Raw genomic sequence first — 23,922 nt, forward strand, 5'->3', positions numbered from 1 at the left:
AAAAATATGACGACGACTTCAAAGCGAGATGCAGTTACGGCGTATATGTCAACTTTTTTTTTTTTTTTTTTTGACGTTGGGAAATGCGTTACGCATACCACGCCGCCCGGGGGGACGACGTGGTTATGTGGGACTCCCCGGGTGTCGCCACCCGGTATACCCACTAAAACCCAACGGTGTTCCTCTTTGCCGCCGTGTGGCGGGGATACGGGAACGCAATTGCACACAACCGCGTCCCCGCCGGCGGATGCCCTTTAAGGCCCAGCGCCCATGGGAGCGCGTCAAGCGCCTCCCCCTCCACCGAGGGCTGCCCGGAACACTTGGGGAGCCCTACAGCACGAGACCTATGTTGTGGACGGCGGTCCCCCGACCACCGTCCACAGGTCCCCATCAAGGCGGCGCTCGGTCGATCGCGACCAAGTGCGCCCGTCGCCGCCTTCCTGGTCGCCTGCGGCGAATCGGGAGCGAGTCGACAGAGTCTTCCCGTTCCCTCTCCGCCGCTTCCTTCGCGGACATGACTATGTCCGCGAAGGTGGCGACCACTCTCCAGGCCTGCTCGCTGCCGCTCATGGCCCTAACCATGGCCGGCAGCGAGAGGTCCGCCCCTATTACTGTGGACACGGCAGCGCGAGGGACCGCCCAAGCGGGGCACTCCTCGCGCGTGTGTCGTGCCGTGTCCACTATGCCGCTCACACAATGGTGGCACTCCGCAGTTGGTTCCCTCCTGACCACCCTAAACAAGTACTCACCAAAGCACCCATGCCCGGTGAGGACCTGCGTGAGGTGGTAGGTGGGAGCGCCAGGGCACTCGATCCAGTCCCGAAGGACTGGTCGAATTGCCGCCACCAACTCCCGGCTTGAGTTCGGGGACTCAAGCGCCTCGACGTATATGTCAACTACATCAACACTCCGTTAATCGAAAACGACTTTTTAATTGACTTTTAAACATTTTTGTACTTTGTACTAGAGTAATACATTATTTCCTATCTTATTTCGCGTTTTTATTACACCACTTATCATGGACACCCTACATTAATGATATGGCCAAACGTGGATGGAAATATCATTAAACGCTGACGTTTCAACGATATGGTCAGTTGAAGTTGGCCATTTCATGAAATACGACCATTTCATGAAATGGTCAATTCTATGATCTGGCCACGACATATACACTCTATACACCTTGAAACCATATCACATTAACTATTTTGACAAATTAAATCGTAAGTCTCATTAAATGTCAAATACGATAGTGCGACAAGGTTCTAAAGTGGGTACATGTTAAAACACATAATAACGGGTTGTTACCGCGTTTAAAATGGGGATATGAGACTCCCGATAATTTGACACTGTGATCATGGCACTTGTAACACTGTCGAAATATCGGGAGTCTCATATCCCCATTTTAAACGTGGTAAGAACCCGTTATTGTGTGTTTTAATTATGATAATAACCGCGTTAACTTAAAACAATGGATACATGTTATTGCTCATGACTGTACGTAAACTCCCTGAGTCCGTCCCACATACCCAAAACATTTCCCTAAACAAGAATTGTTACGAAACTGCCACAGTCGACGCTCGTCACGTCTTCGGCATGTACGGAGCACGCTTGGCCGTTTGTTTGTTTGTCCTTACGAGCGGTGAGTATTTGTTTGTCACTTCCAGATAAAACCATTATGCAGATACAGTTTACTAACTAGTCATTTGTAAACAAATACTTAAGGTTCAAGATGTTTTGGTTGTGGTGGAAGCAAGAGAAATGTGTCAGGATCGAAGCAAAATGGAATTCCAAAGTGTCTGTTTATCCCGGTGGTAAATAACAGCCTCTGTGGTCCAGTGGTTGAGCGTTGGGCTCACGATCCGGAGGTCCCGGGTTCGAATCCCGGTGGGGACATATCACAAAAATCACTTTGTGATCCCTAGTTTGGTTACGACATTGCAGGCTAATCACCTGATTATCCAAAAGTAAGATGATTCGTGCTTCGGAAGGCACGTTAAGCCGTTGGTCCTGGTTACTACTTACTGATGTAAGTAGGTAGTCGTTACATGAGTCATGTCAGGGGCCTATGGCGGCTCAATAGTAACCCAGAAACCAGGGTTGATGGGGTTGGTTATCCACCTCTCAACCCACACGATAGAAGAAGCTGCCTCACTGTCGTTTCTGACATCATCATCTCCATAGCGCTATCCAGTTTTCGCAGGGTCAGCTTACCTAACCTGTAGATTTGGCAGGTGTGTTTATTTACGGAAGCTACTGCCTGTGACTTTATCGTTTCTAACATGATGGTCCAAGTTATGAGCAATAGGTTCCTCCTGTCACCATACAGTTCATATCGGTCTTAGGATTTTGCATCAAAGCAAGTTGTCTAATGAGTACCAACACAACCTTTCTGGCTACCCTATAACGACTTTACTGCAATGTTTACAGCAGCAAGTCGTTTCAATATTCCACATGTTTTGGAAAAATGTTTTCACCGAGCGATAAAAACTGCGCCTGCGGTTATATTGCACTGTGTTTAACGAAGCTTAACACTTACGCATGCCGTTGATTATTTCCATTTTATTACATAAAATAGCGTCTTCTTCTTCTTCTATCGTGTGGGTTGTGAGGTGGATTACCAACCCCATCAACCCTGGCGTCAGGGTTACTATTGAGCCGCCAAAAGCCCCTGAAATGGCTCATATAACAACTACAACTTACATCAGTAAGTAGTATCCGGGACCAACGGCTTAACATGCCTTCCGAAACACGGATCATCTTACTTTCGGACAATCAGGTGATCAGCATGTATGTCCTAACCAAACTAGGGATCACAATGTGATTTTTGTGATATGTCCCCACCGGGATTCGAACCCGGGACCTCTGGATCGTGAGCCCAACGCCCACTGGACCACAGAGGCCGTTGCATATTGATGATTTTTCCTTATTATTAAAGATTTACCAACGGGAATATTCCCATTTACGACACATCACATTTCCTTTCACACAAGTCTCGCTCGCTGATAACGTATTTATTCATAATTCATTTATTTGCAATAAAAAAGGTACAGTTTGCCGTTAGTCAGCATATAACAGTCAGTGTTGTGTGCATCTATAATTGGCAGGCATACCGGAACTTTTCCTTTGTGTATTTTATATTGTGTGTTTGTGTATGTACTGCTGTTGATGTACCATAGTAAATAAATAAATAACATCATTTTTTATAACATGCGAACGATGTGGCAAGAAATGCCGCGCTGCTATAGGGCTCTATCGCCATCGGCGGCGCTGCGGGAACCCGTAGACTCACAAGTGCTGCAACAATCATCTACGATAGATGCTGTGGCCAATGATGTTTGATGGGTTTGCTCTTGGCCCCAGACTTGCCCGAAGGCATTGATGAAGCCTAAGAGGGAGCGAGCTCGCCCAGAAGGTGCCTGTTCACTCTAGCCTTGAAAGCACCAAGGTTATATGCATTCGGAAATACAATAAAATACATATAATGTAAGAGTAAGGGAAAAGAGACAAATACTGAGAATTATTGAGGACAGAAGAGGCAAGATGATTGGACACCTAATAAGACACGACGAATTCATTAAAAACATCATAGAAGGAAAGCTAGAAGGAAAGAGAGGAAGGGGAAGACCAAGAAGAGCTTACATGGAACAGATTAAAGTAAAGGTTAACGTCGTGTCTTATAGGGAAGTCAAGGAATTGGCCTTTGATAGACTGGAATGGAAAATGCTGCACCGACAAGAGCGTGGCTCTTAAATTGATGATGATGAAATATAATGATAATTTAAAAGCTAATTGAACCGTATTTGTTCCAGCTCATCATTGGAAGGCTCCTCCAGACATCACATTTACTCATGATGTGGGCTTCGTGTATCGCCGGTCCTCCAGCACTGACTGCCGCATCTGCTTCGCTGCCAGGCAGTGTTACATCATGAATTTCATCAGGTAGGTCAGCACCACTTGATCTTGACTTGACCTTGTAGGTACAAGGTCAGGTAGGTGGTGGGTTTACGGGTGAGAGCCCTCAACGCTTCCCATTTGTCCGGTCAAGTAGTTAATACCATTTGCGGCAAATCTACAATATGCCATGGTAAAAAAAAGAAAACAAAGCGCTTCATGAGTCATGAGGTCTTCGATGCGATTGCTGGTGGAAAAAATTGGTAAAATGTCTTTGCGAGGCTGTCCCTGCATTGTCTCTAACAGATCTCCCTAAGGTTATACTCTTTTTACAGGGTCCCCTTACCTAACTTTAAAGTCTAGTTAAAGAAACACTGCCTGTCTGACCTTCCAAACATACGAAGGGAAAACCAGCCCAATACATTTTTTTTTTGCGTGACTTATTGTAGTTTTGAGACAGATGGCATTAACTACTTGGCCGCATAGCCCAATACAAGTTAAGTCAATATACCTCGGAAACGCAGTTCTAGGTATGTGGATTTTCTCACGATGTTTTCCTTCATTTGACACGTGACAATCATTTATGATCCAAACATGAATTCAAAAAAGATACACACAAAGATTCTTCCAGTTGACAAGAGAAACAAGAAATGTGTGCGTGTGTGTGTATTTCTACACAACATTCTGTGGGTTGTGAGCAGTGGTGTGCCATTCCCAAAATGGGAACATCCCGGCAGTAAAGAGGCGCAAAACTTATGTAAACAGAGATTTATTACCTAACCTTTAGCCAGATAAAACCAGAATACAGGAAAGAATAATTTGAAAAAGTAAAACACCCAGTTTTACTTACTATTAAAGAGTTTTTACAACGGGAGCATTCTCACTTTGGGAACATTCTTGGGAACGCACATCACTGGTTACGAGGTGGATGACCACCGAGAGAAGATGATCGAAAAAAAAAGAAAAAGAAAAAATATATTTATTTATTTATGTAGAAATAAATGATGACTGAATTGTTTCAGATGCGAATACTACCTGCAGACCACTAAGATCCTTGCTGATGAGGATATACCAACGGTGGACTCCAACCCTCAGCTGAGGGCTGAGATCGACTCCATGATGTACAGCGTTATTGAGAAAGGTAAGATTAAAAGTAAGAAAAGATACACCACCTGACTACATAACCAAAGACACCTAGTGCTGATTCCAGTACACAATTATCGAGTGAGAGCTCCAATTGTCCAGCCAAGTAGTTAATGCCATCTGCGGCAAATCTCACACTCATCACTAATTTAAGACCCACGCTCTTGTCGGTGTAGCATTCTCCATTCTTTTCTATCAAAGACCAATTCCTTCACTTCCTTATAAGACACGAGTTTCGCCTTCTGTTTAATCTGTTCCATGTAAGCTCTTCTTGGTCTTCCCCTTCATCTCATACAGATAGTTAACTTTCCTTAGACTATGAAGATACAGAGGAGTTAATAAAGTAGCCTGTTATTTTTATTTTTTTCATGTATAAGTACATAATACTTTTTCTTTTTTCATGGATTTATATTACTTAGTGTTCTGATTTTTACCTTTATACTTAATTATTACTTCTTAAAATTATTTAATGTCTTTATCTTACTTTTTTATTTTTTATTTTCTTTTGATTTTGTTTACTTTTCTATTTTAAAATGCGAATTGTAATGTATACTTAACTGGTTCCCCAAGGTACAGACACAGCCTAGTTTGGTGACCCCTGTTGAACTGCCGCTGTTTTTACTTACTTAAATTGTAAAATTGCGCATAATATTCTATAAATATTCTATATTCTGTTCCCTCATTCAGCGCTTATCGCTATCGACCCACTAGGGTCGATTAATTCTTTCAAATATTTTTCCTCTCAGACGACGCCCTGAGCCGAGGTTCGCGCCCAACTGGGCACCTTCAGGCCTGTTGTCTTAAACGTTGTACCGGGTGAGAGCTTTCAGCGCTCCCCATTTGTCCGGCCAAGTAGTTAATGCCACCTGCGGCAAATCTACAATAAGTCACGTCAAAAAAAATCTATATTCTCTCTTTCCTTTTTTCTCTTTTATTTTTTTACTTGTTATACTTAGTTATACTTGTAATTTTCTTCGAAGAGTAATCGACAGTTGAATGAAGTTTACACACGACAATTTGTGGCAGAAAAAATAAGCGTCTCAAAATTTTGTGCCCGGTTAGTAGCAATACATTCGATCGGCAGAAGTCCGTGTTGCTCTTTGTGTTAGTCTTCTTCTTATCGGTCTTCGGAAGGCACGTTAAGTCGTTGGTTCCGGTTACTACTTACTGATGTAAGTATGTAGTCGTTACATGAGCCATGTCAGGGGCCTTTGGCGACTCAGTAATAACCCTGACACCAGGGTTGATGGGATTGGTATTCCACCTCACAACCCACACGATTAGAAGATATGCAATAATACATGGAACTTAAACATTGCTGGCGAGGAATGGGTGTGTGTATAAAGTGAGTACTTAGAAAGTAAGAAGATTATTATTGCGTATGGCAGACAAAAATAAAATATCCTTCGTGGATCATATATCCAGCTTAAGCTCCCCTAACCAAGTCTCTGCCGATCCGGGTGACCACATTCACAATATGGCGACTCCTTTAAGCCCCATTTATGTAGGAAGTAGTGTATTTATGGAAGGATAATGAATGGGGATTTGGTTGTTTATGGCATGAATTTAGGATGGGTAATGAATGAGACGGAATGAAGTTTTACAAAATATAATGCGTCGGAATGCGTCAAGATAATTAAAATATTCCTTTTTATTCGATATTCCACATGTATTCTTTACACCTCTGCCTACTCCTCCGTGGATATAGGCGTGATGCTATGTTATGTTACGTGTTCTTACATTTCAGCCCAAGAAGAAATAGACTTCCAGGATTGTGTCCCTTACATATCCCGATATACAGACTGTACTAAAGGTAAGATTAAGAACTGGGGTTAAAATGGCCACATCGAAGCAATTCATCTAAGAAAACAATATTGCTATTTGACATTTGTTTTCATTGCATACTTATTTATATATTGCGCAAATGACACATTGCAATATTGCTTTTTTAGATGAATTGCTTCGATGTGGCCATTCTAACCCCCCTGTTCTGTTTTTCACGTTCATAATTTTAGAACGTAACCAATTAATTAGTTCATCAAATTACTATCTCTGTACGTTCTATGAACATATTACGGTGTTAGTGAGTCCTCCGATAATCGAGACGTGTGGATTGGTGGAAGAAGCGTGTGCTCGATGGGCGCGTCATTCATGACCACACTTGGTTTGACACACTGGCGAGCAGGAGAATGAAACGCCATCAAACCGACATCAATCCACCTGTTGGATGACTTCTCCAGCAGAGTGTGCGGAAGAGTTTGCCGCTCTAGGATTGACTTGCATAGCCATGACAGAAAGTGCATTTCTTCGAGGCAGTGACGTCATAAATCGTCTGAAACAGACGTATACGGCCAATGATGAACCAAAAACAAAGAACTGATTTTTATTAAAAACGATGAGTGGTGTTTTTAAGTTTTTGCTGACTGACTTTTCGCGTTGTTTTATTCACATTGATTGTTCTTAATAATTTGTCATTTCTAATTTGTATTATATGCAGCTTTAATAACAATATGAGACTGAATATAATAAAAAGAAACACTTTATCATCAATTTTCCGATTGGAAATTTCCCTTGATATCAACTCAGAACCATGGTCAGAATCATCCCCCACACTACACACAGAGTCACTAAAACCCTGTACTCTCTAATTCCCTTCATCCTCTAGACAACATCTGCCTGGGCTGCAAGACGTGTGACTGCGATGCCCTGGGCCGGTGGAACTGTAGTGTGGCGCAAGAGTGTCGTCCTGATCTGGTGAAGCCAGTCGCTGACCACAGGACCCTGGTTATGGTAGTGGAGAACTTGAAGCAGAGTGAGTTTTGTTCTCCATTCCTTTTGCTAAGTAACTATAAAATGCGTAATAGCCCTGTTTGGAAAACGCATGACTGACATCTTAGTATCCCTGGTGCGAATCCCGGCTCGGGTTCTAAACCACAGAATTCGACTTTATGAGTTTGAATTCATGTTTAGATCATAAATGATTGATATCACGTGGTTTCCAGTATTGCTGCTTGGTTAATGGCAATAGGTTCGCCTCCTATTACTTAAGACCAGACATAATGTTGAAGAGTGGGTGTACTATTTCACCTCTGCCTACCCCTTCGGGGATACAGTCGTGATGCTACGTTATGTTAAGTAAGTGTAATAATCAACATTTAATCTTCCAGCTGATCAGTTCGTTAATCTAAGAGCCAAACGTTCCCTCGATGATCAATATCACGATGTTGATGATGATGACATCAGTCATGCTAAATTATCAGAATGGATAAACGGAGAACCGACCCTGAGAGACGCAAGCTTATACGCCGAAGAATCCGAACAAGAGCCGAACCTTCTAGAACCAACTAGAACAATCAAACAACGCAGCAAGAACGGCACTAAACTGTTGAAAATGATCGTGAATTCTTTGATCAACGATGCCTTACCGGGAGTTTTTAAAGAAACTGAATATGAAAACAATAGAGTGAAGCGATGGGTTGGAAATAATACAAAGGCTGAAGTCATAAATAAAATAACTTTCGAAGAGCTATCTGATTGGCTGAACCACGTTCACCCTTATGTTTACGTGAAAGATGGGAAAAATTCTACGAATAAAAAGCCTTTTAGTACACCCAAAACCAATAGCAAAGCAAAATTTGTTAAAACCACTACGAAAGCAGGTTTGTTTCGGTTATTTTGTTGTGTTAGCTAGTTAAGCCAATGGGGTTCTAGTTACGACGTGCTTATCTTTTCTCAGGCATATTCTTACAAACATAATCTGAGGTGGATTACCAACCTCATTAACCTTGGTATCAAAGTTATTATTGAGCCGCCAGGCGCCCTTGACATGCCTTATGTAACTACTACGTACTTACATTTACAGATACAATATCAATTACTTTTTTGCTATTATTATGTTGTTATTATAGTTCAGGTGGCTTGGTTAGGTCATGGGCTGGTAACCAATCGATTTCATAAATCGCCGAATATACCTCAATTCACTTCTGAATTAATGATTTATTCCAGTTCCTAAAGCAGTACAAGTTGCGACAGCCAATCCAAACCCAGAATACTTAGCATTCGAAGAAGTGTATAACAACATAGTAGTTGACAATAAAAACTACAGCCGTAAGAGAAAACCTCCAGCAGAGGTTGATATGAAAGCCATTGACTTAGATTTCAACATGTACGATGACAATAATTATCTACAAGACATAGACAGCTCCAAAAACAGTACTGTGGATGTATCAAACGCAAGGGATATTATTAATAAAATTTCTGTGACTAGTTCAACGACGATTTATAAAGACTATCTCGCAGAATTCCTGCCCAGTGTTACTGAAGTAGTTGTGAATCTACTTGAGTCCCCTAAGAAAACTAATTCTGCCCATAGTAAAGGTAAAGGAGAGACAATTTTTTTTCTTAGCACACGACCCACGCGAATTGATACACCAAAAACGCTTTCTGATCCCACTCAGGTTAAACTGATAATGGTTCTATGTCGAACTATTTGTCTATATATAATGTCAGTAGGTTTTCTCTCGCTTATTTGGGTCAGTACGTACAGCTAAGCAACAAGCATTAAGTATTGCATACAACCGGTTTTTTTTTTAATTTTATGATAAGTAATTGTAAAAGAAGAATTGATTGATATTACTCATATCAAACTAACATGTTCTTATTTTTCAGATGAAACTTACATGAATAATATAGACCTTGTGACTTTAAACAAATTCGATTATCTTAATGCAGTAAATATTATGAAAAGAGAAGTTCCTACTATAGTTACTCCACGTACTGTCAATCTCAATACAACAACAACACGAACAACTACTGTAAAACCCAACGCGACCAACCCTGCGAAAGAGCTAAAAGACGGTGTATTAGACCCTCTAGATAAAATCCTCAAAGATAAACAACATGAAATAGCAGATCTATTAAAAATCAGAGAGAAACTCGTTGCATTCATTAAAAAGTTTAAACAGGCTAATGTTAAAAAAGCTGGCAAAAATGCGTTTGTATCTGTTTACAAACTAGAAGTGATGCCTCATCACCATCATGACTACAGACGAAGCAACTCGTCAATACTCGATAAATACCTGATTAACCTAAAAAAAGACATTTACGAAGTTGTAAAGGATCTGGTTACTATTCGCAAACTTTATGGTCATGCAAATGTGCCTGATAATTTAAACTTCCTCACACGAGCTTTAAAACATTATATACATAAAGAAACTGATTCTAATAACAAAACCACAAAACTTCCAATTCATAGGCGATACAATGTTAACCCCAATCTTGTCAAAGAAGCGCTTGTTAATGTCATCGAATCTTTAGATAGAAACATGCCGAAAGCTAGCGCTTTGATTCCCTTATCGCCTCATACTAAAAGAGTGCTTAAAAGAATCATCAAAAAGAATTACGTAGATGAATACGCTAACACTGGCCTAAGAGTGTACGACCCACATTATAATTTGACAAAAGACTTGAGCAGTATCGGGACTCAGTGGCAGATGATGACCAGTCAAATCGAAAAGAGTACTGTTGCTGATCGGTTGTACAATATGAAGAAATTGCAATTGATATTAGCCGTCGACATAGCAAAAATGAATGATGCATTAGCTTTGATAGACTTCGCCCGAAGCAGACGAATGATTCCAGTCGATGAATTGCTGGGAGAAAAAATAATGGCCAACATTGACAAAAGCTTGGACTCAGTGAACGTAAGAATGTACAAAATTATAAACGCGCAGACAAAGCAAATAGCTAAATCCAAACCTCGTAAGAAATACAGAAAGAAGGACTCGTTTTTGAAACAGATAAAGAATTTACTTCACAATTCTAAAAGTGAAGTGTTGAAACTGTGGCACAAACAAATACCAAAGTCAGATATTGTGAAAGAGATCGCTCGCAAAAATGTAGAAGAATTAACGAAAAAGAAATTAGAAGAAACTATGCAAAAGTGGCAAACCAATTTGAACGTACTCTCTGACAACATCAGATCGAAGAGATCTTCGAATGATTACGACAAATTGAGAAGGCGCATTAAAAATATAATACCAAAATATCTGAGGGGCAAGGTGCATCCAGCTTTAAATGGTAAAAAGGTTAAAAATAAGAAAAAGAATATAACCGGCAGTAAGTAGATTTATAATTTACTAAAACAATAAAAATGGCATAGAATAAGGACTAATACTTACTACGCATAGAACGGCAACTCCCCGCTTCCTACCAGCGGCTGAGGTAGATTTATCCCCCCCCCCCCTCTCAGTCAAACTTTAGTCTTCATTCGTATAAATTCATATGGCGTCAGACGTGTGTGAACACGCAGACCGTGCGCGTGTATGATAACGTCAATGTGTAGTGGTCGTGTAAAATGAGAGTTTTGATGTGAAATGTGGGGTGTGATAAAGGCGAAAAGAAAAAAGTGTTAATGCTAATGTTTTTTTTGTATTTCCTTTTTTAAAATTCTGCTATTTTACAGGTTACAAGAAAGTATTGAATAAGACGGGCTCCAAGCATACAACGAAGTTTACCATCACGAAACATACTACTATGAAACACCCAACCAAAAAACATACTACAACGAAACCTATTACCACGAAACATGCTGCCACAAAAATTACTACCACAAAACATACTACCATTCCTACTTCAATGCCCACTGCTGCTAGCTAAAATGATTTCAACTTGAAACTAAATAAAGTACAAGTTTCCAACTGTATATTGTTTTTGTACTCTCTGCCACACACACCTCCTTCTTTACTTACGGCACACTTCTTAACACACCCTGTGATTTTGTAAAAGCTACATTTGTAAAAGCTTATGCTGAGTGAGGTCGATTTATTACGAATATCATCTACAGCCATATGATAATTTCGACCTACATGTTTTTCGTTTCATTTATATAATATAATGTAATTGTTTTGTTATTGTGTCATTTTTTTTCTTTAGTGTTGTCGGCTTGATAGACATTGACATGTTCTCGATAAAATCTAGCGGTAAAAGTCCACATCAAAGCAAGTCATCTAAAAAAGCTACATTGCAATTTGATGTTCGCGCTTATAAAAGTAAGTGCGCAGTGGAAACAAACGTCAAATAGCAATATTTCTTTTTAGGTGAATTGCTTTAATGAGGCTGTCTTATTTAAGTGTTTTTTAGAGAACCATTCCCCTTGTTTTCCAAAGACAAACAGTCTGTTTTGTCTACAACAAATCACAACAATATTACATACGGGTCGAATTAACAATTCGAAATTAAAAAAAAAACCTTTTTTGAAGTCTGTTAAAAATAAATATAAGACTTTATTTAAATAAAAATGAACAAGTTTATATTATTTGCAAAGTATAAAAAGGTACAAAATCTTACAAAATTAAATATAAGTGACACTCATGCTTTATCTTTGGATAAAATGTCAGATAGATCGTCTAGAGGCTCAGAAGATATCTGCTGTCTCCTACAAAAAGCATTGTTCACATAATTCCGATGACCTATTTTACTCTTTCGCAATGCCTACTGTAAAAAAGTGATTCCAGTAATATCTATATGAGTCTAAAATTCTTGGAATTGAGAAGATTTCGGACCATCTGATCTCTCCTCGCTGTCAGGATATGGTTGGTGAAAGATCCGGAATCATCAAATTGAATCAAGGGTTGTTTATCAAGAATGGACTGCCGTCTTAATTGGGAGACTTCTTTGATCTGTTCTGGTACCACTGTAGCTGGTGCTGCAAATGTAAAGGAAATTATTGACACGACAAAATAATATAAACTATTTGAGTAATAGCGCTAATAACCTGTCAACTATCATCATGCGGTTGCATTTCTCGTTTCTAAATCCGCATTGTAAAATAATAAATATTGTCTTAAAGCAAGCAAGCAAGGAGAGCTTACATGGAACAAATTAAAGAAAAGGCGAACGTCGTGTCTAATAAGGAAGTCAAGGAATTGACCTTTGATAGACAAGAATGGAGAATGATGATGATCTTAAAGCAAAAGGACCTCACCTGGAATTTTCTCTATTTTTCCACTTTTATCTTTAACTGTGTTTATTGAGTTGTCGATTTTGTTTGTCACAAAAATCTTATATAACTGTCTGGCAAGTCGATAGTCTCCAACATCCAAGTTCATCATTATATTTTGTGCTATTTTGTAATTTCGATCATTTTTATAATCCCCATCTTTGTTCTGTCTCATTTTAATATAAAGCGTAACTCTGTTTTTGATCAACTGATTTAAAACTTCGTCTCTTGTCAGTTTCATGTTTTTGTCATAGCCATTATTACCTTGCACTTTCTGTTTAATATTTATTTCTGGTAATTCTTTCGGCTTAGCTATTATTTTTGCTGATACTTTCTCAGAATAAATAATAGGCTTTGCTTTCTTGACTTTTTTCATGTTTTCAAAACTTTCTAGCACTTTCTTGTCTAAATTCACACTAATACCGGTATTAGTTATAAAGTCCATGATTTCTGCCCTTTTGTCAGCTGGTAATTTTTCTATCGTTTCTAACGAGGTTTTTATATCTTTAAGCACATCATAATGTCTGTGAATGTTAGCGTATAAACTTCGTAACAACATTAAATATTCTGCTGCTGGAACTTCTGAGATCTTTGAAAATGTTTTATATGCATTGGAACCCGAGTTCATCGTAATAGCATCTATCTTTTTCTTTAACTGTTCAATTGCTACCGGAGTCCTTATTTCTGTATTCCTTCTTGCAGTCTTTTTGTTGTGATCGTCTACATTTTTAACCACTCGCTCCCATACGTAAGCAGACTTTGGTATATTTTTAAGAAAATCTTTAAAATCTCCTATATCCACCCTTCGAGACTGTAATGAAGTGGCTTTTAGCTCTGCCTTTAATTCAGCAAATGTATTTGATATCGTCTTATACGGGTCAACAGGTTTTTCTTGAACTTTGGAATTATTCATTTCAATATCACCATTCAACATGTTATATATGCATGGTAAAGCATCAGCTATGCGTAGTTCACCTCCTTTATGTACACCTGCCTCTTTCTGTAGCTCAATCAAGTCATCCAAAATAGTTCTGAGGTGAGTTTTAAGTTTATCTTTAGTGCTTGTGAAATTTTGAGGTGCTTTCGTAGTGCTAGGTTCATATTTCTCAAGATCAGATTGTTCATCTGTCAACCTTTCTACATCAGAATTTTGTACTTCTGCCACAGTTTGCGTTGTCGAAGCTATAAGTTCAGTTGTGGACTCGATGAGTACAGTTCGTAATGCTTTGTTATCACCTTTTTCTAAATCTAACATCTTTATTAAATCTACAAATGACTTTATTTTGAAAAATTCTGATAAATTTAGCAAAATGTCTCCTTCTATATATTTAGGAGGTACTTCATCGGAACCAGTATCTTCCATTACAGCTCTAGGTGTGTTCATTTTTAATAAGTAATCTAAAATCAATTTATCTCTGGCTGTTAAAGTTGTGTTACCTAGATCGATATTGAACAAATCTTTAAACTTTTGCTTAGCCTTATCTCCTTTTGTTGAAAAGAGATTCATTTTTTTAAGTTTATTACTTATTCTCTTACTTCCCTTGTAAGGTAATAATAGTTTTGTTACTTTTTCTAAAATTTTACCAAACATGTTTAATTCAACATCTGCCTGAATTTCTTTAGAACTAAGATCTCCACTTTTAATCTTCGGATCATTCACATCTTTATTAGTCCTTTTTAAATCGTTCAAGTGTTTATTTACAGCCTCATATTTTTTTATTAATGTAAGCACACTATTAATTTTAGAAATAGCTTTTACTGTTGCGTTCTTCTGTTTATCACCTTGGTCGTTGTTTTTACGAACAACTTTTTCCTTTTCGACTCTTTCTGTAGTTTTCTCTACTGTTGGCTTTAGTGTTGGTACGTAACTTTTCTCCCAATTCATATTATCGCTATCTTCCATAAACTTCTTAGCGTCTATGATACTCTCACATAGTGACACATTTTTAGCATCCTTATTTTTGTCTATAGCCCGGGAGAGTGTTTCTAAGGCAGTTTTAAGAAATGCTTCTTGTCTCATTGTAAGGGGTTCCTTAAATAGTTCAAGCAAATCTTGAAGTTTTTCGTTCTTCAATGACTCAATTTCCATGGATTCATCTCCAGACTCTTTCTCCATGCTCCAGAGTTTATTGAGCAAGTTCCCCGCAATGAATGCCATTGCAGTCAAGGTGTCATTTTCAGGAGTGAATGTAATATTGGACATAATTGGAGCGTGTTCATCGCCAATAATTTCAGTTCCTATATTAAGCTCATTGACTATGATTTTAGATAACTCGCTGTCTTTTTCTTGTTGTGTATAGTTCGTTATAATACCTAACTTTTCTTGTCCTATTAAATCTACGCCGTACTCACTATGGTTCCCATCAAGTTTATTGTCAATATTTTGATGATAACTTGTTTGTGTCTGACTGTATTCTATATGAAGGGGATTATCTGAAGAATTAAAGTTATCTCTATGTAAAGAATCTGTCCGTCTAGAAAGCAAATTGGTCAAGTCGACTTTAGCAGCTGGTAATGTGCCGGTAATACTTCCATTTTTCAGAGTATCTGAAAAAATAGAATTAAAGTTATATTTCTAAAGTTCCCAACGTCTTTATAGGTCACTAAATGTAACATAATTATGTATAACCGTGCATGTGTTTGGTGTATGTAAATAGGGTACATATAGGTAATTAGTTGCTTACCTTCATTGATCTCATCAACAGTATGGTAAAACTTGATAGTGCCATTAAATTCCTCGCGATTAGTTTTCGTGTGATTGTCACTTTTAACTTTCGTCTTAGTTATCGCTCGCTTGCGTCTCATGAGTTCCAAGATTTTTTGTTCAATGTTGCCAGTATTATCTACAAATAAGTTTCCAATTTCAAATGTATGTTTTTATGGCAATTTATTAGAACTTTTCTTACCTTGATCAAGCTTGGACTTTAGTCAATGTGTATTGGTCGAAGGTTTAGCGTATTATAAGTACTATGTGATTGGTGCAAGGTGCAGTTTACAAAAATAACGTGCAAATAAGTGCGTTTATTAACGTGCTGCCACTAGATAACCTGAAAATATATATTTTATTTTTATTAAAATTACATTAAACAAGCGAAAAGAAGGAACAGTTACGTGTTGATAAAGTAAAATAGACGCTTACAGATGAAAAGAACATTTACAAATAAAAGCCGAGACTGAAGTGGTCAATGGTGACTTTCAAAGAGAACATGAGCTCTCAATTATATCCTAATTAAGGTAGTCGGAGGTACATCCATCGCAAGATGAACTAACTACCCACGCCTCGCTGAGCTTTCTACAAGACCAACGTGATAGGTAGCCTTATTGCCGTATTGCCGTGTGGTCGAACCAACTGTATATATCCCGGTTTTCACTCCGCTTACCTAACCTGAAGATTTCACAGGTCCAGTTTTTTACAGAAACAACTGTCTGTCTAAACTTCCAACCCGAAGGGAAAATCATCCCAATACAGGTTAAGTCACATACCTCCGAAAATGCATTTCTCGAGAATGTTGGTTTCCTCAAAATGTTTTCCTTCACCGCCGAGCACGTGATAATCATTTATGATCCGGACATGAATTTGGAAACACATTCGACAATCATTGGTTTAGGCCTGTGCTGGATTCGAACCTGTGACTTCAAAGTGAGAGGCAAGCGTTCTACCAACTGGCTATGACGAGAAATAGCATTAATCATGCTCACCTAAAACAAGATCATCATTTTTGGACTTTGCAGCTGGTTCATCCGACTTCTCAACAGTTTTCTTTGTTGAGTATTCTGAAAATACGATTTTACATACTTAATATTTTTTATTATTATTCTGTTGGTAAACTACCTCACAACCCGATAAAAGAAGAAGATTATTATTTTCTATAAGACGTATACATAAGTACTTAGAATCATTCAACAGGAGCGAAGATTGAACAATGCTTGAACGGGATCCGAAGAATCCGATCCTGTATTTCTTGTCAGCGTTACTCTTCGTACAATCAGCCTGCATACTATTAAGGACTATAAGTATGTATTTTATATAGCCCTCAGCGCTCCCCTTAAGTCCGGCCAAGTGTGGTTAATGCTATTTGCGCATTGGTTTACCACTACCGTAGATACAGCGCTTGACACAAAAATGCGGAGTAAACTTGGCGCTTGTTAGCTATACATTCGTACACAGCGGTATACACAGCATATACATTCAATAAAATCGTGTCGAATTAAGAAAGTACGCATCGTCTTATTACGTATATTAGCGGGCGGTGCTTCGTAATGCGGTCGGGTTATACCGCGAATCGGATTGACCGGGAACACTTGTTTTAATGTATTTTAAACCAAAATAATAATTTTGGTAGGTTTTACTACGAAAATCAAAATGGTTATACTGTGATAAATATGATGTTCCATCCTTCTTATTTCGCTTTGAGCTTCTATTTTTGCAAGTTTTTACCACGCACTTCCCCTTGTTGCCAGTTCGGCGCCTAATCGCGCACTGATGTAAAGTACTGTCAACGTCGCTTAACAGTAACCTTGCGTCTTACTTTTTGAGCTCTGATGTTCAATCTACGGTAGTAGTATTTGCGGTAAATCTACGCCAAATCACGTCAACAAAAAAAAGTTGTCGGCATAATATTTTCCATGTCTTTATTCTAAGCTAAATAATATAAAAAGATTAAAAATAATAACCTTTAAAATCTCACCGTAAAGGATAGTGTTGAATGCGCTGTTCAAGACCTTTTCGTCAATAGGGGCCTGCTCTCGTGGACATTCATGGACCTTGCTGCACATCCAGGTTCCATCGGAGGAGCAGGAACAACGAGTGCAGCCGGTACATTGGTTTCCTGAGGGTTAAAATCGCCAAATAGAAGCAATTCATCTAAAAAGCTGCTCAAAGGGTTATAGTGTAAAAATATAACCAAATCATTATATTTGTTTACTCAAATAGTATGTGGAACTGACAAAATTTAAGAACACTCAACAGCAGCGACAGCTAATGGGAGAAATAGGCAGTTTTTAGTAAATTATTTTTCAATACTAATAGAGACTTAATATACGATCAGTAATGTGGTGTTCTCGGGAAGTAAAAAGCGCAAAAGACATCTAAAAAAAGCTTTAGCACCTAGCCTTTAAATTACCCTTTTGAAGGAATTCATCTAAAAAGCAATATTGCAGTTTGACATTTTTTTTTTGCGCATATTAAAGTAAGTGCGCAATGCCAGCAAATGTCAAATAGCAATATTGCTTTCTTAGGCGAATCGCTTCGATGTGACCTTTTTAACCCCTTAGATTACAAGGACGAATAATTTGGAAAAAAAGCAGCCAGTGACCTAACTATTAAAGAGTTTTTACAACAGGAACATTCTCGAGAAAGGCACCACACTGTATATAAATTCAAAATTAAGTATTCAAAATTTACTTACCATCATTGCAATCTGTGTATTCCGACACATAGGGCACGCAAGGGCCATCAACGGAGGGCCCAACTGCAAAGTTGATATCGTTTAAAACAACAATTAAATAATACAAATACACGATCAGCATGTACAAAAAGTCTGTATAGATCTATTATCCATGGGTATACTGGACTATGAAATTCCATTTGCTCCGATCCTGACACACTTTTCTTCCTCCACATTCATCGATCGTAGACGGTTCAGAGTAAGTTGTATTAAACCTTTTCTAAGGACATCTCCAATTTGGTCAATGTACGTCCTTCTAGGTCTTCCTCTGCCAGCTCTACCACCAACCTTATTAACCGCTTTCTTAATCCTATTATGCTTCATCTGCTCAACTTAACATTATTTTCTCAATCTTGGTCACTTTATTATCTTTTACTCTATACTCTAGTTATTTCGCCGATAAGGGTTTTGTCTGTTTCTAAAGTATCAATTTGTTTTATTAAAAGTATTGAAAATTAAGTATTCAAAATAAGTACTTATTGGTATACGGACTAATCTAATCTCAGTAAGATAGTTGAAGACCATTATCGCATTGAACAGTTCCGGCGCGGTACTCAATGTATGTAAAAAAATGCCTAAAATTTTGTAAAAATAGAAAATTTGCCGCATGTGGCATGAACTACTTCAATACTTCATCATTTCCCTAGCGTTATCCAATTTTCACAGGGTCCGCTTATTAACCTGAAGATTTGACAGATCTTGTTTTGGAAGCGACTGCCTGTCTAACCTTCCAACCCATTCCCGTAGTAGTTATTCACATATGGCCTTACCTGTACCTAGTTCAAAACAAAATGACACCACTGCCATGACCTTAAGGTTGAATTGAAGTACCGTTTATGGTTGTAGCAGTACACGGCTATCATACCTACCTCAATAGCCGTTACTAGTACAGGCTACGTTAGAACAAAATTATACTTATATTAATTAAAATCGGAATATGCCGTATTAATGCCATAAAATATGCCATATGCGACAAAACAACGATAAGTCAAAAAATTTACTGCGCTGGAACGTGTTAGATGTCTTCGAGAATATGACTTATTTTTTTAACTGTTCCTTATCGATACTGACCAAAAATGCATCAAAATGTTTTAAAATTACGTCCCACTTACAAACTATTTAGTAATTTAAGTAGAACACGTCTGCCTTCCTGCTAATATTTACTTACTTAATCTAAAAAACAGACAAGTACTTACTTATACTTTGCAATTGTATCTAGGCATACTTAAAAACCTCAGCCATTTACAGCAGCTAAAATAGTTCTAATTCAGTAAGCATAGAACTGAATTTTTTTGGTTTACATAAATTTAAACCAATTTCCAAAGCTCTCCGAAGAACAGGGTGCAAGAATTAAAGAAAAATGTGTATAATTGGCAGTGCAGTTGAAATCTACGTAAATATAACATTGGTGCTTGTGTTCAAAAAGTAATAAAATCATATTAAAATTGGGTGCTATAAAAACTCGCTCGAAAAAGTGCTCTCAGAATCATTTTTAAAAATAAAGTTAGGAAATCACACGAGATCTTTACATAAAAAAGTATTTAATTACGATTCACTTTGATATAAAACGTAAAAATATGTAAAAGTAAAAACACATCACTTAAAATTCAAAACACTGTATACACTAAAACGATTGAATATGCTACCTTGGCTCTTGAAGTTTCTTTTTAATTATTGGTTATACGCTTTTAATATCACGGCAATATTAAAATATTACATATATTCATATTCAAAATTGATACAGTCTTTAAGACCATTTCTTAGTTACCGTCTTCATGCAGAGAAATTCATGATTCTCTATCGCTTACAAGTGTATATCTCTATTAGCTACTTGTATAGTTTGTGTTAGGCGTTTCACTTCTGTATCTTCTGTCCCTATTAGGGAGCCATTCATTTATCTATTTTCTCTCTCTCTCTCTCTCTCTCTCTGTGTGTGTGTATCTACATGAGTACAGGCACCGCCCGAAAAGATTCGTCAGTTTTCAAATTGATTGGTTCGAAGGATGCAATGCATATACATTTTGAATATTTACTAAATGGTAAAATTATGCTAACTGTTCGATTAGAAAGTTTAGATTTGCTTGCAGCAACGTTGTTTTCTGTTTATTTAAATAGAATTTGAGGAGGCTGTTGAACTAAAACCTACATACTGGTTTGACGTACCAATTAAATATATTTAAAAAATTATGCTAAATGTCAAAATTTTTATTGACAAAGCAAAACCTTACTTTATGGTAGACAAATATGATATTTATTAAAATGTTGGCAGCTCTGTTTTTTGTACTGGTATATTAGTATAAGCGATTCTTGCAGTGCAAGCGAAAATTGACGAACCTTTCCATTCCCTGACTGTAAATTTCTACTTCAGGGTCTATATTATTTCTTTTTAATCCGTGTTTTTAATCGTTTTGTTTCCATTAGTCATAGTTAGTTCCAGTTGTTTGTTAGCAGCAATTCGTTTCTTCATTTATTCACTTCTTTTTGTCATTGTTGACTATGAAGTCCACGTAGTCACCCCCGGGAGCTCCAGATAGGAGATTTTCCCGCGGGACCTTTCTTCTCATGTTCTGCCATACCCGGTTCCTGACAACGGCGTGAATTGTCCTCCGGTGTCCGTCAGGATGATCACAGCACAACGTATCGCCTCCTGCAAGCAATGTTCTCTTTACTACTTGGAAATATTAGGCAAATCGATGATGGTCATTTTGGATGATTAGGCCAATTACTCAAGCACGTCTTCATTCGTACTTTTATCATTTAGGCCATGGAATATATAAAATATGTCTAAATTATAAATTGCTTGCAAAAGGCGATACGCTATGTACTCGGCACACATTTGCATTTCGATAAAACAACAATTCACACTTCAGATAGCATTTAGAAATAACCTTATCAAAAACAGAACGTCGTCCCTACTGATCCGAGAGAACGAAGAAAAAAAGCGGAAGAAAGCGGACCAAAACGAAGACCCTGGATTCCGTACCGTTTAAAATCAGCGCATACATCCCGTCATCCATCGTCCTTCTAACCCTGTACGCGAGCGTTCGGAAATAAGACGGCCGGTCTTGTTGGAACATGGAAGTGTAGACATCTCTCATAGTGCTGGAAGAATCTCGGTTAAGGAATCTGTAGTAATCGCAGAAGTAGGGGCTGCGACTGATGCAGCCGACGCCACTGCCCGAGGTGGAACAGACGCAGAAGAAGCAGATTGTCTTATCGCTGTATGTGAGCAAACTCCCCGTAGCATCTTGGACGTCGAGGTCGGTGTCGTTAGCGGAAGGGTCGTTCGAGTAGTACGACATGCCTCTGCGGCATTTGGCGTTGTGCACGTATGGTATCTCGTCTTTGTGCCAAATCAAATCTGCGGCGAAAACCAAAATGGTTGTGACGAAAGGAGAATTAAGTAGGTTCAAGCCGCTGACATCCCATAAACAAATAGACTCGCATTCGGTAAGGAGATTTTCTATAAAAGCGTCCTAATGATGCTGTAAATACGTATACATTAAGTTATGTAGATAGTATAAGTTAATTCCCTCAAATTAAGATGTTATGGCTGTTCAAATAAAGTGCATTATCGGTTGTACAGTGTCGTTACACGCCGTCGCTTGTGACAAGATGCTCCGAGGGCACTTTTTTAACAGAGATTGGTTGTCTATTTGTTATAGGTACGAAGTTTATGGTTCAGGCGCTACGCTGCACGAAAGGAAGTTTACGTAATTCTAAACTGAAAGTGTGAAATATTGAATAGATTTCACCGTTGAACGCTAAAAAGTAATAAAACAAATGAAAAACACTGCTAATTCTTTAAATCTAACCGAAAATATCTTTACCTTAATTATTTTTGTTTTTATAGTAACACACAATCGTGCTTAGGGAAATTCATAAATTAAATCATTTTTTTTCTTATAACAAGTGTTTTCGATTGTTTTGATTAGATTTCTCGGTTTCGATTTGTTGTTGGTAGCCGTACGTATTTTTTATTGTAAATGAACTAGCATAGTTCTTATTTTGTGAGTTTTTGAGACTTATTTAGATCCATTTATAGAAAAGTACTTAGTTTGAAATTCTGCATCTCTACTTCAGTAAAATGAAGTGTGTGTCATTTCAACTGCACTGCCATTACAAGGACTGACCTCTCCTTATCCTCTGAGATAAGTCTCTGGTATGATCAAACGGTAAACCACCATTTTCAAATTCTGCGTTGATGGTAGCCAATCTGATGCACTCATTCACGGTATTGGCGGCACGTTCGCTACAATATTCGTCTTTGCCTTCCGCAGAACAGATGCAAATTTTACATTTCTCTGATGTTAGTATGTTATTAGCCAGTTCTCTTATTAAATCAGCATCGCCAGGCCTTTGCTTTTGCTTCCTGAGCCGATTGTAGTCGTCAGGATCATTATCATCATCATTACCATCAACAGTTACAGTTTTACTGTTGGACGGCATTCGTAAAACTGTACGACCAGGAATGCACTTCAAACCGAGTGAATCCAGCTCATCCGACTCAGGGGGCATGTGGTTCCAAAAGAAAGCTAAAATTTATATTATCTGTTACGGGGACCGCCAATTATTTTATTGAGATACATTTTTTAGGATTCCGTCACACCCCGGACACCCACATACTCATTGACGTAATCCTACGCGCGCATGTATGTGAGTGACGTCTGACGCCATACGATTGAAGACTAAACTACTACGACTATGTTTTGGACGGGGGGGGAGGTAAACCAAGCTCAGACGCTGGTGGGGAGCGGAGAGTTGCCGTTCTATACGTAATACTATTAAAAACGGGACCCTATTACTAAGACTCCGCTGTCCGTCCATCCGTCCGTCTGTTACCAAGCTGTATCTCCTGAACCATGATTGTCAGATAGTTGAAATTTTCATAGATGATGTATTTCTATTGCCGCTTTAACATAAAATACTAAAAACAAAATAAAATCAATATTTAAGTGGGGCTCACGTACAACAAACTTAATTTTTTGGCTTTTATTGCTCGATATGTTTATGTTTGATTAAGTAGTTGTCGTTTAATGTGTCTTTATATCGGACAGCCCACAATTCGGTGATCTATGACCTATTAATTTATGACTGTCTCTTTATTTAAATAAGTTAACGGCCCTGATTCTCGCCGACACTTCCTAATTTTACTGTAAGTTATATCTGTCATTTTCTTATCCGCCGAAAAGAAAAGAGGCGGATGATTGACAACTTAAGTAGTCGTTACATGAGCCATGTCAGGGGCCTTTGGCGACTCAATAGTAACCCTGACACCAGGGTTGATGAGGTTGGTACTCCACCTCACAATCCACACGATAGAAGAAGAGAAGAGGTGCAAGTCTGGTGACGGGGTTCCAACCGGAGCTCCCCGATTGAGAAGCAAGCCAGTGAAAAGACCATAGTGACTTTGATAACATCATATCACTACATAGTATA

At 38.3% G+C, this 23,922-nt stretch overlaps 4 protein-coding genes across 4 annotated transcripts; 1 reads left to right on the plus strand and 3 right to left on the minus strand.

The window, feature by feature from the left end:
• Positions 1-390: 390 nt before the first annotated feature.
• Positions 391-1,677, minus strand: LOC126376829 (uncharacterized). The gene is made up of 2 exons (XM_050024379.1): positions 1,638-1,677; positions 391-896 (listed from the first exon to the last, which is right to left on the minus strand). The coding sequence occupies exons 1-2, from the start codon at positions 1,675-1,677 to the stop codon at positions 391-393; spliced, it is 546 nt and encodes a 181-aa protein (XP_049880336.1).
• An 864-nt stretch (positions 1,678-2,541) lies between these two features.
• Positions 2,542-11,694, plus strand: LOC126376830 (uncharacterized). The gene is made up of 10 exons (XM_050024380.1): positions 2,542-2,586; positions 3,364-3,415; positions 3,813-3,942; positions 4,917-5,035; positions 6,785-6,850; positions 7,703-7,849; positions 8,205-8,696; positions 9,043-9,414; positions 9,706-11,154; positions 11,501-11,694. The coding sequence occupies exons 1-10, from the start codon at positions 2,542-2,544 to the stop codon at positions 11,692-11,694; spliced, it is 3,066 nt and encodes a 1,021-aa protein (XP_049880337.1).
• Positions 11,695-12,443: 749 nt separating this feature from the next.
• On the minus strand, positions 12,444-15,239 carry LOC126376831 (uncharacterized). The gene is made up of 2 exons (XM_050024381.1): positions 13,022-15,239; positions 12,444-12,742 (listed from the first exon to the last, which is right to left on the minus strand). Exons 1-2 carry the CDS (start codon positions 15,237-15,239, stop codon positions 12,558-12,560), a joined length of 2,403 nt encoding a protein of 800 aa, XP_049880338.1. The 3' UTR covers positions 12,444-12,557.
• A 1,482-nt stretch (positions 15,240-16,721) lies between these two features.
• On the minus strand, positions 16,722-23,001 carry LOC126376832 (uncharacterized). The gene is made up of 5 exons (XM_050024382.1): positions 22,617-23,001; positions 21,467-21,844; positions 18,445-18,507; positions 17,725-17,865; positions 16,722-16,810 (listed from the first exon to the last, which is right to left on the minus strand). Exons 1-5 carry the CDS (start codon positions 22,999-23,001, stop codon positions 16,722-16,724), a joined length of 1,056 nt encoding a protein of 351 aa, XP_049880339.1.
• Between the last annotated feature and the right edge of the window lie 921 nt (positions 23,002-23,922).

The sequence above is a fragment of the Pectinophora gossypiella genome, chromosome 21 (genome assembly GCF_024362695.1).
Source record: "Pectinophora gossypiella chromosome 21, ilPecGoss1.1, whole genome shotgun sequence".
Classification (NCBI taxonomy): domain Eukaryota; kingdom Metazoa; phylum Arthropoda; class Insecta; order Lepidoptera; family Gelechiidae; genus Pectinophora; species Pectinophora gossypiella.